The sequence below is a fragment of the Hippichthys cyanospilos genome, chromosome 3 (assembly GCF_059441005.1).
Source record: "Hippichthys cyanospilos isolate Australia breed blue-spotted pipefish chromosome 3, RoL_Hcya_1.0, whole genome shotgun sequence".
Lineage (NCBI taxonomy): Eukaryota > Metazoa > Chordata > Actinopteri > Syngnathiformes > Syngnathidae > Hippichthys > Hippichthys cyanospilos.
This window is the reverse complement of record NC_142371.1, coordinates 30126042-30140135: the sequence shown is the minus strand read 5'-3', so window position 1 is coordinate 30140135 and position 14094 is coordinate 30126042. Positions and strand designations below refer to the sequence as shown.

The following is a 14094-nucleotide window of genomic DNA, read 5'->3' as shown; positions in this document are numbered from 1 at the left end:
TCACTTTTTTCATCCCCTGAACCAACATTTGATGACACTATGCATATTAATGTGGGTTTCACTTGCAAGAGTAACAGTTTTTAGAAAGACGGCGGTGAAAATGCTTAAAGGGACTAAATTAATTACCCTCTTGGCTTATGGGATTTAGCTAATATAAATGGAGATGTTCTGTTTGTATAAAAAAATGTCTCTCACCATTTACTGCACGGCATAAATGAAAATTCTCAGTTGGCTAGGAAGAGAGATTTTATGTCAACACGACTTCATCGCAGTCCCAAGGCACTTTTGGATTTGGCTGATGGCTCATTAGCTCAACTTTTGAAAGACAAATCTGCTGGGCCTTTTCTTCATCATGTTGACTTTACTGTCATTATTTGGCACAGACGCCGACCGTTTCTAAATTTATCTCCGTACTTGACTGTTTACCTTTCCCCTGGAGACATTTGGACAGAACGTAGTAGACATCTGAAAATTAGACTTCGGGTCTGCATGCGAGCTATGTTTAAGGGATGCGCTAAAGAGACAACAGGGTTGTTTCTTTCGCTAAGCTAAGACTGTTATTGCTAACCTTTAATTACTGAGGAAAAGAACAATGCCGTTCTGTGGTTAGTTATGTGCTCACCACCCTGGTTGTCATTGTAAATGAAAAAATGCTTCTCAGCTGATCGACCTGCTCGGGTTAAGAAAAAAAAATACAAAACTGGAATTAAAAATGATGACGTGAGGAAAAAGTCAGCCCCAAATAATTCCAAATGTGCTGCGATTTATTGTCGTGACGGCGACTGACAAAACGTTTTAAAAAGAGCGCACGAGATCGACGATTGACGGCCAGTGTGACGATTACATCCTTTGGCTTGAAAATTGATGAACCGCTGATGATGGAAGGGCAGGGGAGGGGGTGGGGACCACTCACCACTGATAAACCAGCAAGAAAAAAAAAATTATGAACAAAGAAATGATCATTGTATAAATGATTACATATTATCAAAATGTTTAATATGTATATATATTTTAAATACAGATTTAAACAATGATCTAAATAGAAGATTATTATGATGGACTAGAATAGAGGATGCTCAAACTTAACAGGATCCCTTGGAATGGTGCTATTTTACTCATAATAGTCAAAATTGCTCCTGAGGACACACTGTGGCCTCTCACTTAACTATGCTAACAGATTTTACACGCATTTTTGTAAATAAATATCTATTTTAGGCTATGGATGTTTGTGCCATTCTGTTTTCATGCGGCCGTGTGAATATTTATGCGGAAGGACCCCCGGTACAGTATTTAACCCAAGAAACAAAGTTTTTCAATTTGAATGTTTTAGTTCATGACTAGCGACACGCGAACATTAACATTTTCAGACTACACCTTTCACAGATACAGTCGTGTCATGTATTTTTTTAAACAAAGGGCAATTAAAGGAATAACATTTCTAGCTGCATTTTGCGTTGACAATACAAGGCTCTTTGATTCCCAGTTGGGTGTAATCAAGCCCTTATAGTTCTTTTGTCAACTCAAGCACTTTGTCCAGGTGTTAGCTGTTTCTGCTTGAGGCAACCAAGACTGTTAGTGCTAACACAGGGGAGCTCTTTATGCTACTCCAGGACTGAAGTCAGGGATACCTGCGCTTCAAGGTTGATTATCCCTTTTGTCTACACTGCAGAGATGAGTGGACACAGAGCGCGGTTATGGCTTTCTCCTGGGATCCACTTTCCTCATTGTTTACATGCAACATGCGTACATAGTCACACTTGCTCCTTCGTCGTCTTGTTGTCCCCTGAAAGGAGCCTCGCACAACACTATGTACTGTAGTTGTATTGAGAATTCACATAGGATAAATATGGCTGGGATTCAAACTTATACATTTGGAACTCAAGGAGATCTATTAACCCTTACGTATTGTCTGTTAGCAAATCAGAAATGGGTTCAGGCCTAGCTACCACGTACCGAATCAGATAGTTCCCATTATAGAAATATGAGTAATTAATTGATGGATTTAGACAGGGCTAAAATGCTCGAGTTATTTCTTCCTGCCCATGGTATGCGGCTTTTAGTGTACACGTCAAGGCAATTGCAGCACCAATTCTTAAAACTGCATGACAATGTAAGACATGTAAGAAGGCCACCTTCAAAATAAACTCTACCAAATGGACATAAAGGCCTTGTTTTGCATTTATTTTGAAGGTTTTTTTTTTTTTGGTCTCATTCTCATGGCGTTACAGCTTGACAAGACTTTCTACTCTTTCTTACCAGTGTATACCGACGGCTTGGACTCCGTTATAGTCTAACATAAAGTAGCCTCTAGCTAGCAGTGCTCGAGCGCTCCATATAGGCTGTCGTGATGGACGTAAATGACTCAGCACTTTTTGATGCTGACACCCTGATGCATACTGATCACATTTTAACAACTGAAGTGTGCTCTTTCAGTGACAAATTCATCTTTTAAATCAACATTTATGGGGAGAGTGCTGTCTAAAATCTAATGTTTCTAGAGAAAAGTAGTGTGCTGGTGAGCATGGTTTAAATATAAGGAAGAGAAATGTTTATTATCAAAAATGTATTAAAGTTGGTTGTTCATTATCAAGTGGAAATGCGTTATTTGGTCTTCTGTATTTATAATTGTTTTTCACACACACACACAAATATATATATATATATATATATATATATATATATTAGTTTTTAGCCATGTATTTAATATTGGACTTGAACTACCAAAAATACTGGATAGCTGCAGACTTAGATTTAACAGTTTGCCCTACAAGAAATGAGTAGTAGTAGTATTTTAACCCAAATTGTCAGGAGATTCTTGTAAGTGGAGACACGCTATAATTAATATGTTGCTGGTTTACTGGGGAAAAGCAGTCATAATCAAAGTTTTATTGGAAGAAGCAAACAGTGGTTTAAGAGGGAATTTATAGGTTGAAGCTTCCTTCCAGGCCTCAGGAAAGAAAGTGAGTCATACATCCATGAAATGCCCTATTGTTAGGCAAGGACGAAAAAGGGTTTTGTTGTTACGTGTACCGTCTAATGTGTGTTGCGCTGGGAATTGTTAACCTTTTAATGTCATTTTTTTTTTACACTTACTCAGGATGTGCCTGTTTATTTCTCTTCCTTTATGTTTCATATTACATGTGCAGAATGTCACTGTATCCATTGTTCCCCTCCAGCAACTGGACCTGCACTCTTGTCCCAAGCCAATCGTCTTTATCGTCCACTCCTTCCTCTCCGCCAAGATCTCCAGGCTGGGCTTAGTGGCCTGATTGCAACCCCTCAATGGATTTCCGTTGCTGAGTGTCCACATCTCTGCAGACCACATGCAGTAGAGTACTGACCACTGACAATACAGGACAAAGCTTCAAGTGGACTCCAAGCAGATGGACGGGTGTGATGAATGTGGAGAATGATTGGGTATTATTGACATAATCACTTCTTTTTTTTCTTCCGTTATTATTGAAGTAAATTGATTTCATTTACCAGTAAAATTTAATTTATTCATGATTGTGAAAAAGGTTTTAATTTTCCTGTGTTCTTTTTGTCCTAATGCCAAGATTATCATTTCTTATCACACACAAAGTTATTCAGATTTCAGGTGAAACTTCAGGGGTAAACTAAAGAGCACTATAATCTTTACATGATATAATATATAGACCGTGTGTGAAATTTTGGATGCACATCCAAGGGTTTAATGTTCCAGGACTGTTTTCTCAACTTGCTCTTCTCTAGCACGAAAGAGCTAAATGGCAAAATTCACAACGGGTGTTGGAGCCATGAAAATTGCAGAGGACGTCCACTCCTTTGCCTTCCTGTGGCTGGTCCAGTTACTCTGCATCACTGTTGCACCATGCAACTGATGACACTCAGTGACACAAAGCTCAGCGGCCTGAGAGAAAATCCTGTTTGAAGCTGTTCAATGACTGTTGATCAATTGCGAGTTGTCGCCTTGGTCTCAGGATTGCAAAATGTGAACAGCAATTCAGAGGCAAGAAACGTATATCCACATATGGATCAAACACCTGTTGCATAATGTATGCTTCGGCTCTTTGTTAGTTCAGCACGCTGTGCGAAGAATGCTGAAACATTGAACTGTTGTGCATGCATTCTAAATTTGACACAAGGTTAGATTATGGGGTTTTAGATTCCCCCTGAAATTTCAGATAAATCCTGAAATGACATTACAGTATTGCTTAAAATTGTGCATTCGCAGAGCCAACTGTGCTATTACACTGTTGAAACTCAACTTATATTTTTGTAGTTTCAATGTATAACCGACTATGGTAGCTATAGCATTGGCAAATGTCTTTTTTGAGGAATCCAACCATCTTCATACGTAATAAAAAGTCATCATCTCAAAATAAGGACATGATTGATTCTCACCACCCAAATACAAGCACAAATAGTGTGATTAAAAAACGGTCCGTATGAAAAAAAAAAATAGCTGTGTTACTGCTAAGGACTGTAGGTTTTGGACCAATTTTCTCCCATTGTTCTACTGGTCATAAATTTCAATTGTTCTTGAGAGCTTCTTAAAAGGGATTGCATTGCTGCTTGCAAGCATGAAATATAATGCCATTAATTACTGCATATCTACTTTAGTACGAACCAAAGCTCAAAGTGGTAGTTAGTCTTTGTCTGCCCTCATTACATTTATTTTCCTTCCGGCTACAACAGCTTTTCAGCACTGCATTTTGTTATGTCATTTAATGTGGCACATATTTTTAGATTTGTAATATAACACACTATATGTAACAGCAATCCACCTACTTAGACTAAATGATCTTACAATGGAACATCCAAAGTCAAACAAATAATAATTAAAGAAAAAAGAATTGACACTATACACTACAAATACTTCCTAGTTCCTATTAGGTGTCAGGTATGACTGTGGTTTGTTTGTTTTTAGGGTTACTATACATTGGTTAACTTTGTATTTATGATAGGTGAAAGCTTTGCCTGCCTGAATTAATCTTTCACTAACAGAGGCCGCTTTTACACTGCGTGATTCAGGTGACACAATTATGTCAAAGAAATTAGATTCAGGCATTAAATCAGAGTTGGTCACTTGGCCCTGCAATGTAAATCTAACTACTGAATAAGGTTGTGGAATTTTGAAATTAGTGTCATCAAGTCTTTTGTTGGCTTTTGGAGGTACTACTAAATGGAAAAGAAAACTGACTGTAATGGACTTTAAAATCTATTTTAGAGTACGGGTGTTTAAAATACAGACTTTTGGTAGTCTTGCTGAATTGCCTTCGCTCTCACGGTAAGCATTAAAGTGAGAGTTCACAAGATCAAAATATCATTATGGCAAACCTCATTAAAGCCTGCTATTTGTACAACCACTGCCAAGGGGACGGACAGCTTGAATTCACAAAAAATAATAATCACCGAAAGGATACCATCCTAAAGTATTTTTTGTTGTTCTTTCGCAATGAGGCAATCAGGCTTTGATGCAAATCACTGCAGCCACTTCGTTTTTGTGCCTTGGAATGGATCGTTTTGGGAGGAATACCTCAGAGGATGCGGCGCGGCGCAACTTGGTGTCTCTTGGGACATTTGCCACATTAGCAGCAGTTATTTGATGTTTGAGTTTTCACATGCTTTGTTCCCCTTTTTGTGCATCGTGACGGGTGATTTTGTAACATGTTTTGTGTCTTGCTTGTTCCCCATCTTAAAGGCACGGCAACAGTTGTATAACAGCAGCACATGCCAAAATCGCAAAGTATGGAGTGGGGGGGGGGGGGGGGGGGGGGGGGGGGGGTTATGCTGCTTCAGAATAATGCCTTCATTTGTCGTTCTGAATAACAAACCAATGTTTTTAACTCAATGGATGCACATAAATTATCTATTTAAAATTGATTTATTGTCCTCTTTGTTTCTTATTTTAGCACAATTACGCAGCAGAACTTTGTATATTGTGTGTGTATATACATTTTTTTTTTTTTTTTTTACCTTTTCTAATTTTTGTTTTTTAACATGAAGTCTTCATGCAATACATTTTATTTAAGACACATATTACTGCAGCACAAACATTTACTAAAATCTTAAATGATTAAACCTTAAACACTGTACATTTGGTTACACAATATTAACCAACGTCGTGAGGTGAGCTTATGGTAAGGCAAAAATACACACAAACAGAAGAAAACCTACACATGATTATTATAAGCTTAAAGAAAATTATTTCAAAAGTCATTACAATTAAATATATTGAATAAGGCTGTCAGGCAGTTTTTTTTATTGTGTTTATTAATTTTTAAACTCTAAAAGCTTTCTGTGTGCTGATTAGATAAATTCTTATGCATTATGGGGCTGGAAAACAAAGGTCTATTATAACCAGAAGTTGACACTTTGGCTGTCTTTATGTTTGGCATATTGGAAGAAAGGAGACAGGTAGAAGAGCAAGTGAGAGTTGCCAGTCCAATGAAAAGTACATCTAACTTGAAAAAAATCGCCCTGACGGTACCTCAGATCAGCGGTTCTCAACCTTTTTTCAGTGATGTACCCTCCGTGAAATATGTTTTCAGCCAAATACCCCTTTATCAGCGCAAAGAATGTTTGGTTTTTAAAAAAGACTTAAAACCTGCTATCACTGTCTGATTTATTAAACTTTAGAACCTCTCAACATTCATTTGTATTAGTCCACAAAATATAATTAACTTACTACGTCCTCTTTTTTGGATCATAGAAGAAATCTTTTAAAAAAGAAATAACTTAATTCGCAATAAATATTTGTCCACGGAAAAACTTGAAATAAAAAACGTCCTCTTTTGGGGTTACAGTAGAAATCTGTTCACAAAAAATACATCAACTTCATTATTAGTAAATATTTGTCCACAAAAAATAACCAAATGTCAGACCTGTTCTTAAAAACAAATAGTTATAAATAAATATTTGTCCACAAAAAATAATTAACAAAGTGTCAGACCTATTCTCAAAAATAATTATTAATAAGTATTTGTCCTGTTTTGGGTGGCGCATGACAAGTTGAATCGAACCTTGTATGGGGGAGAATGTGGCTTTTTAAAATAATGAAATTGAATAGCCTACTGAAAATAACATTTGGTTTATGAAGCTATATTTAATTCAATAATTACTTTGAAGGGATTGTTGCTTACCACAGAAGCAGCTCAAGGTTAGGCTACCACGTAAATGCAAAGCTGCCAGGTGTGGTTGCAACCAGAGCTAACACTAACACAAATGCTACTGTAGTGAGCGTAACGAAGCTCTTTGTCACATTACTTAAAAACACGATGTTTTGATTCTATGTTATTTGTAATTATTTGGCGACGGCCAAAAGGAAATGGCACCGTTCCTCCTGATGCTTGAGCATGATTCAAAACATTAAAATATATTTGTTTTGCGTTGTGAAAATATGCATATGCTCTTAGGTTTTTTTATTATGGTTGCACAAGTTTTCCTTTTCATGTTATACTTGGAGTAAACAAAAAGAAGTCATTGTTTTAAATTTAGGCCTTTCAAACTTTCGAATCTAGATGTTTATGTCTTGCTGGTGCTCAAAACAAAGCGGCGGCAATGTGTGTCACGGAGGTCATTCTTTCAGTCAATGAGAAAGCTCAGCGACCATGCATTGGCCATTCAACAATTTATATGTGTATTCAACCTTGCACAACACGGCCCTGAAAACAATTGAAAGTGTCAAGGTTTGTAACCACACAAAATGTGTTAACCAGAACTAAATAATGTCAGCGTCTGAATAGAACTCAGGACAATACTTACCCTTAGTTCTCTTCTTTCAAGGTAAATTCATCTTTTCTGCTAAGGAGGCAGAAATAAACACTCCAAATCACTCTGAAGGGCATCCATTCCACAATATACTATAGTCAGACACCTGAATCATCTGTTGTGTTTAGGAAATACTGTATGTCAGGAGCAAGAAACCTATACATTTGAGAAAAAAGAACATTTTTACTTTTTTTCTTATATTGTGTTATTGTGGCAGATCAAAAGGTGGCTTCATTCTGGTATTTTCTTTAACCCTTTCCCTCCCGTTGGGACAATGCGTCCCACAGCTTTTCAACAATCGCAGTGGGTATCGGAATTGTAGCAATAACGAGAAATGGCATTCCAGCGGTTCATTACACACTTACCTACGGATTCTAGTGGCATTGAGCAAGGTAGGTTGCGTTGTACAATTTCTTGTGAATTAACGATCTAGTTATGCGCAAATATATTGATAATATGTGCTATATATGTGTGTTACTATAGATTACACCAATTACTATGTATTGCAGGAGTTTGGTGATAATTTTCACTTTTCTTGCATGTTTTTATTATTATCATTATAAAATGGGACAACAAATCTCAGGGCTGGTAACCTAATCTTGGAAAGAGGGATTTTTTTTTCTTAACTAATTTTACAAGTATCATAGCCTTATAAACAAGTAATATATGCCATACTTTTTAGATGCCGTTGTAACCCTTTATCTTCTGCTGTATTTGAGACAAGTCTCAAGTGCTATCTAACCCTAACCCTAACCCTTGTCCATCTCTGACTTGATCAAACATAGGATGTTCTTGAGTTTAGTTTGGCAAAGAGCTTTTCTACGGTTTGCTACATTGGCATCTTTGTTGCTATTGTTAGCTGTGTGCTTTGCATTTATGTGGTGGGCTAAACTTGAGTTGCTTCTGTTCGCCATGCAGGGAGTGTAAATGACCTCACATTGATCAAAGGTGCGTGCATCAGGGGATTTTTAAGTGAAATTTTCCTTTCATCAGACCGTAAAGTCTCACATGCGCCTCCATTTTCAAGTCTTACTTCTGCTCCTGAATTTGCCCTTCCACAAACCCAACCTATCATGTTATGCCAACCGCAATGACAGTCAGTGTCTACCCTCAAAGCTTCAAGCACAAGAAGCTGGATGCATAAAACTGACTAACTAGCACACGAAACAGAAAGTTAGAGATTAAAAAAGAGATTAATGCAATTTAAAAATAAAACGCTTTACCTATTACTGTAATTAATTGATTCCCGTTACTTTAATAATCTGACATGCTTAGTATTGTATTGGTGCTAGATAAATGCATAAATAAGGGTTGTTTCAGACCTGCTGAAGTCTTGCGTCACATCACTGGTCGTGGCACTGTAAAAACCGGCATGCTAAAATTTGAGTAACATTTTTGGGTGATGACTTTAACGTCAAGTAGTTTGAACCTCAGTAGGTGTTATTTCAGAGTTGATCACCTAATGTTTTTCTATGGCTTTTGACTGTGTTTTATGTTGTCTCCTCTATTTCTGTCATTAATGTATTGTTTTAATTGGCTTTGTTATTGTATTTCGGACTTTACTCCATTTACAGAACTTTGTATGCAGCCACAGTTGTTTTAAAATTCGAATTAAATAAGGTTTACGAGGTTATTTCCTGAGACTCAAATTTGCAGTGACAAGTCGGCTGACTATCAGCTGATAAATTTGCACTTACCTCATGTAGCTGCAGCCAAATTATCTTCAATGTCTGTAGGCACCAATGAATTGTGGTGATTTTGTTAAAACAATGAAGATGTTAGGCGACATCATAATGAGAAGTTTTCGATCAAATGCACGTGGGGTTCAAAAGGACAAAAATTAGATCACAAGTTGGTGAATGCAAATCGGGAATCATGTGCATCAGTTTCATTTGTGTCTACATTTGTAGTCAGACAAACCTTGTCTGATAATGGCTCGCACCTGGTCTTGTAAGTGAATGAGCTGCAAGGTTGCCATTGTGTCTTGTCTGCGTGATTTTTTTTTCAGTCAACTTCACTGCAGTTTCTTGTTGAGGCTTTCATTGTTGTGACTTTGTGTCCATGTCGTTCCATCAGTCATAGATAATACATGCAGTTGTTTGTGCTTTCACATATGCATGAGGGGCTTCTTTTCTGGTTGCGCGCTCAATCTGCATTCTTTGCCCGCCTTTGGAAGGTCCTCAAAGGTTAAAGGTTGTTTGCGTGCATGGGAGTCAAGGTTTATAGTCTTACGATAGCAGGAGGGAGAAAGGGACCTAATAGACAGCGTTGGAAAATGGAAAGTTCAGAAAGGTAGTTAGCAAGATGAGACGCTAATTTAGGAAGCTGAACATACACATTTAGAAGAGTTGTGTTGATTAGCCAATGAAGATGCAAGCAGGTGATTGTCCACTGGGTTCCCTTTTTAAGTCTTCCATATTGCTCAAGGTATTCTCCCATCTACCTTTGTGCATACTGACGGACACAGACAGCAAAACAGGTTCATGTAAACATACTCCAACATTGCTTCTATTTCATATTGTTTACTGAAAATAGATTTTGTTTCCTACATGCAGACTAGTATAAACATGTCTTATATAGGGACAAAAACAATAAATCCAAACATTCAAAGTCACAATCATACCTAAGGACAATTCAGTGTCCAATATGCATAACTTCCATTCATGTTTTGGAAGATCGGAGGAATGTTTGTCGAGTAATTTCCTTTTAAATCGATTATTTTGTTTGAAATTCAAAAGCCAACACTAGTGGCTAGATGTCTAACCCTACAGCACATAAGGCAAGCTCTGGTCGTCGAGGGCCGGAGATCTTTGTGATTTCCAGGTTCCTCTCTCCAGACCACCTGATTCAAACGATTAGCTCATCAGCAAACTGCAGGAACTTGAAAATTATCCTGGTCATTTGAACCAGGTCTGTTTGGGAGGAAAGCATCAAAAACGTGGAAGATACCGGCCCTCGAGGACTAGAATTTCACACCTATGCCCTCCAGAAACATGCTCAGCCAGTGCAAAGATGGTGGAGGACCATTTAAGGAAAACGTGATAAAGTTGACACAAAGACGATAAAAAAAAGGTCATGAAAAGTCATCGCTTCAGTATCTGTAACCGACACTCAAAGATGTTGGCCATGTTCCTGTAGGGTCTGATGTCCAGACATTTTTGTATGCCTTCAAATTGGAAACAAAATACCAATCTAGGGGGCGGGGGGTACATTTATATAGTAACAAATGTATTAAAATAGGGAGTTTAATAGTAAAGCGTAGAATAGAAGAGTTTGTCTTCAAATGGGACAAATGCCATTATTAGAGATTTTGTGGTCAGACCTGGACAAAACGGGAATATAAGGTGTATCCATGTGGCTCTCTGTGTGCGGAGGCACTGTGACAGCTCTTGTTTTTATACTTCCACTCTCTGGAACGTCATGATAAAAGAGATGTAAATTGTGTGTGTGTGTTTTTGTACGGCTATACTTGTGTGGACTCCTGTGAGATTTTTACCAACATAGTGAGGACGTGTTGAGAAGTATGGACAGTTAGGCTGGTCCTCACAAGTTCAGACCTCTTTTGGAGGATCAAGACTTATAGGTTTGAATTGGATTTTGGTTGAGGTTAGGTAATCTGTTGTGATGGTTACCATCACAATCGTACAATTGTGCCTGTGTGTGTGGAATGTAGGGGAGGTTACTTCCAAGTTCCTGCAGCACCCCATCACACTTTTGCAGAGAGCGTCTACATGCTCGTTACTGTTTCATGATCCATGATGAATAAGTAATAACGCAAGTGCATGCAATGCATTGTGGACATGAATGCACAGGCAAGACAAGCTGTCGTACATCAGACAGTACCCATGGCAAATTTTGTTCAAAAACAGAGATCGTGCAGCTCCTTCACACAATCCTTGCACAGACAAAAATCAAAGCAATAAGCTTGAAGTGAAAAGCGTGAAAAACTCAGTGGCCAAATGTGACAATTGTGGATCACAGTTACACCTTGAGAGAAACAGCTGCAGGATGCACTGAGACACATTGTCAGTGATATATCATGGGGTCATCGAGTGTTTCAGGTCTTGCAACATCAGACACTCTCTCCCAGGTGACCCAGCCAGGGTTGATCATGCACCACTTGTGTCCCAGGAGCAATCCACGGATCTGCCCTTTTGAGCCAAAGGCACCTTGTGGCTTTCTTTGCGGCTTCACCGACAGATTTGATGGCCTTCATATCCAAGTTGCCTAATGCAAAGAGAACATCCAGCAAAGCCTCTACACCAAACTTCTATGGGCTTGTAGAATGTTTTCCAGCCCATGCACTCTTGCGCCAGCTCTTGGTGCTTGGCGCGTTTAGGGTTTCATTGTTGTTGTTGTTTTTGTTTTTTACGAGGCCATCACAATGTTGACTGGAATTGTTAACCTTGAATCCATTGAATGCGTACGAGGGACCTCAGTAATTTGGAGTAAGGATTTTTTTTCCCTAAGAAAAAATACTCACACGATCCAACGACCATGTCAATGAAGGATCTTTATTGCTGATTTCCCCTGAGTACATTTAAATCTATGTTTGGATAACTTGGGTGTAAAATATTGTTTGTTTTTCAAAATGTATCTTTCTGAAAGGTAAAAAAAAAACAAAACAAAAGAAAATTAGGCTAATACAACCAATGTTGAAAGTTCAACTTCGGAGGTGTGGAATTTCAAAGCATTAGCTATCGGAAATAAACGACAGTTTATTTGAACATTCGTAACAAATATAGAGTTAAGAAATGGCCCTCACTGTAAAAGCATGACAGACATGTAATGGCGTGAAACAGGAGGCCACTGGCAGAGTAACACCGATCGTCTTATCATGAAAACCGCAATGAACATAGAATAAATGTATGCGTGTCGAATCTGGCAACCTGTCTGGATCCACCTCTCTCAACAGCGAGGATGGGCTCCAGCTCAAGACAAGAACTACAGGATGGCTGAATGGCATTTTCTTGATGAAAACGTGCTTGTTGGCTAGCTTGGTCTGATCAATTACAGGCAAGTCATAAATGAGTATGTTTTCATGCTGTTAACACTGACATCTGCAAGGTAAAACTAATGTTTCGACATAATTGCTCGTACTATACCGAGAATGCAGACACATTTCTGTTGCAAAGTTCCATTTTGGTCATATGGTTTTCATAACACTTTTCATATTTGCCATCACTGTTAAATTAGTGTTTCTACTTTATAGTCAATATTGGAATAACGATAACAATGGAAGAGCAGCAAACTACAAGGTTTTATCAAGGGGGCAGTTGTTGTCAATACTTTTGATAAATTCTTTTGCTAAGTGATTATGTAGCAGAAAACAGGAAAAACATTTGCTAAAAACTATTTATTGTCCTGCAAATGGTCAAAATGAGAACATAAAATATCAACATTTGCAGTTTAAAAAAAAATGATTGTCATTAAAACAAAAGGGGGACTTTTAAAAAGCAAATCAAAACTGAATAAACTCAATAAAACATTTTCAAAAAAGCTAGAAAACCTATCAAAGTAAAACATGGACATTTTAAAGTAGAACTCAATGTGTTTCTGTCAAAATTATCTTCATTTCTTCAAGGTTTTCTCCTGGACCCACTCAATGACCTATAACAACACAGCATATGAGATGAAGAGAGGAATTTAATGAATTAAGGTGTGGAAGGGAACATTGATGCGTGTTGGTGTTACCTGTTTAGCATTACTGCCAGCTGCTTTCTTCATCTCATCATGCAGACCACGCGATGTCTTCAGATCCTGAGAACAAACATTTCCACGTTTTTCATTTCATTGAGCTAAGTGAGATTTGAGGTCAAAGCTCTAAAGTTTAAAGAGCTTTGTCGAAAATGTAAGAAGGTTTTCCTCTAATAGGTACAAATATAGATTTCCGCGTCATTATTTTTAAATCAGTGTTCTGAAAACTTAAAAATGCACGTGCCACTTACAAACAATACCGCCGGTATCTACTCTACTCTACTCTGATGAACATTGCATCTCCACCGCCACTGCCCCGGACTCCCTCCCACCCTCGCCAGTGACGTCATGGTAACGGCGACCGTACATAAGAAAAACAATGGAGAGTACGAGAAGATTATTGAAGCCGGTGCTTGGTTTGTGGCTATTTCAGAATATTGCGTCAACCAGAAGACGATACTGACTTCAAGTCCATCGAAGGAAGGTTGTGGAAGCGAAAACTTTTTCATTCTTTTTCCACCATTCATGGTGACTGTTTTCCCTGGTTTATTTACCCTGCCTTATATTCAAATCTGTCTCGGAAATTCAGTCAATGGCCTCCAAAGTATTTATTGTCATGTTTTCAAACTGGGCTACTTTTTTTGG

The 14094-nt window shown here is 38.0% G+C and overlaps 1 protein-coding gene and 1 long non-coding RNA gene across 2 annotated transcripts in view; one reads left to right on the top strand and one right to left on the bottom strand.

Annotated features, from left to right (window-relative positions):
- The window catches only part of LOC148426795 (beta-1-syntrophin-like), a 45504-nt gene extending 39780 nt beyond the window's left edge, over positions 1-5724 (top strand). Inside the window, exon 8 of the mRNA XM_088411499.1 lies at positions 3177-5724. Coding sequence (XP_088267625.1) covers positions 3177-3269 — 93 coding nt within the window. The 3' untranslated portion in view covers positions 3270-5724. The remainder of the gene's footprint in view (positions 1-3176) is intronic.
- Positions 5725-12639: 6915 nt separating this feature from the next.
- LOC148426794 (uncharacterized) overlaps positions 12640-14094 on the bottom strand; it is a 2361-nt gene continuing 906 nt past the window's right edge. The window contains exons 2-3 of the long non-coding RNA XR_015865084.1: positions 13447-13512; positions 12640-13362 (exon numbers count right to left, since the gene is read on the bottom strand). This is a non-coding gene — a long non-coding RNA (uncharacterized LOC148426794). The remainder of the gene's footprint in view (positions 13363-13446; positions 13513-14094) is intronic.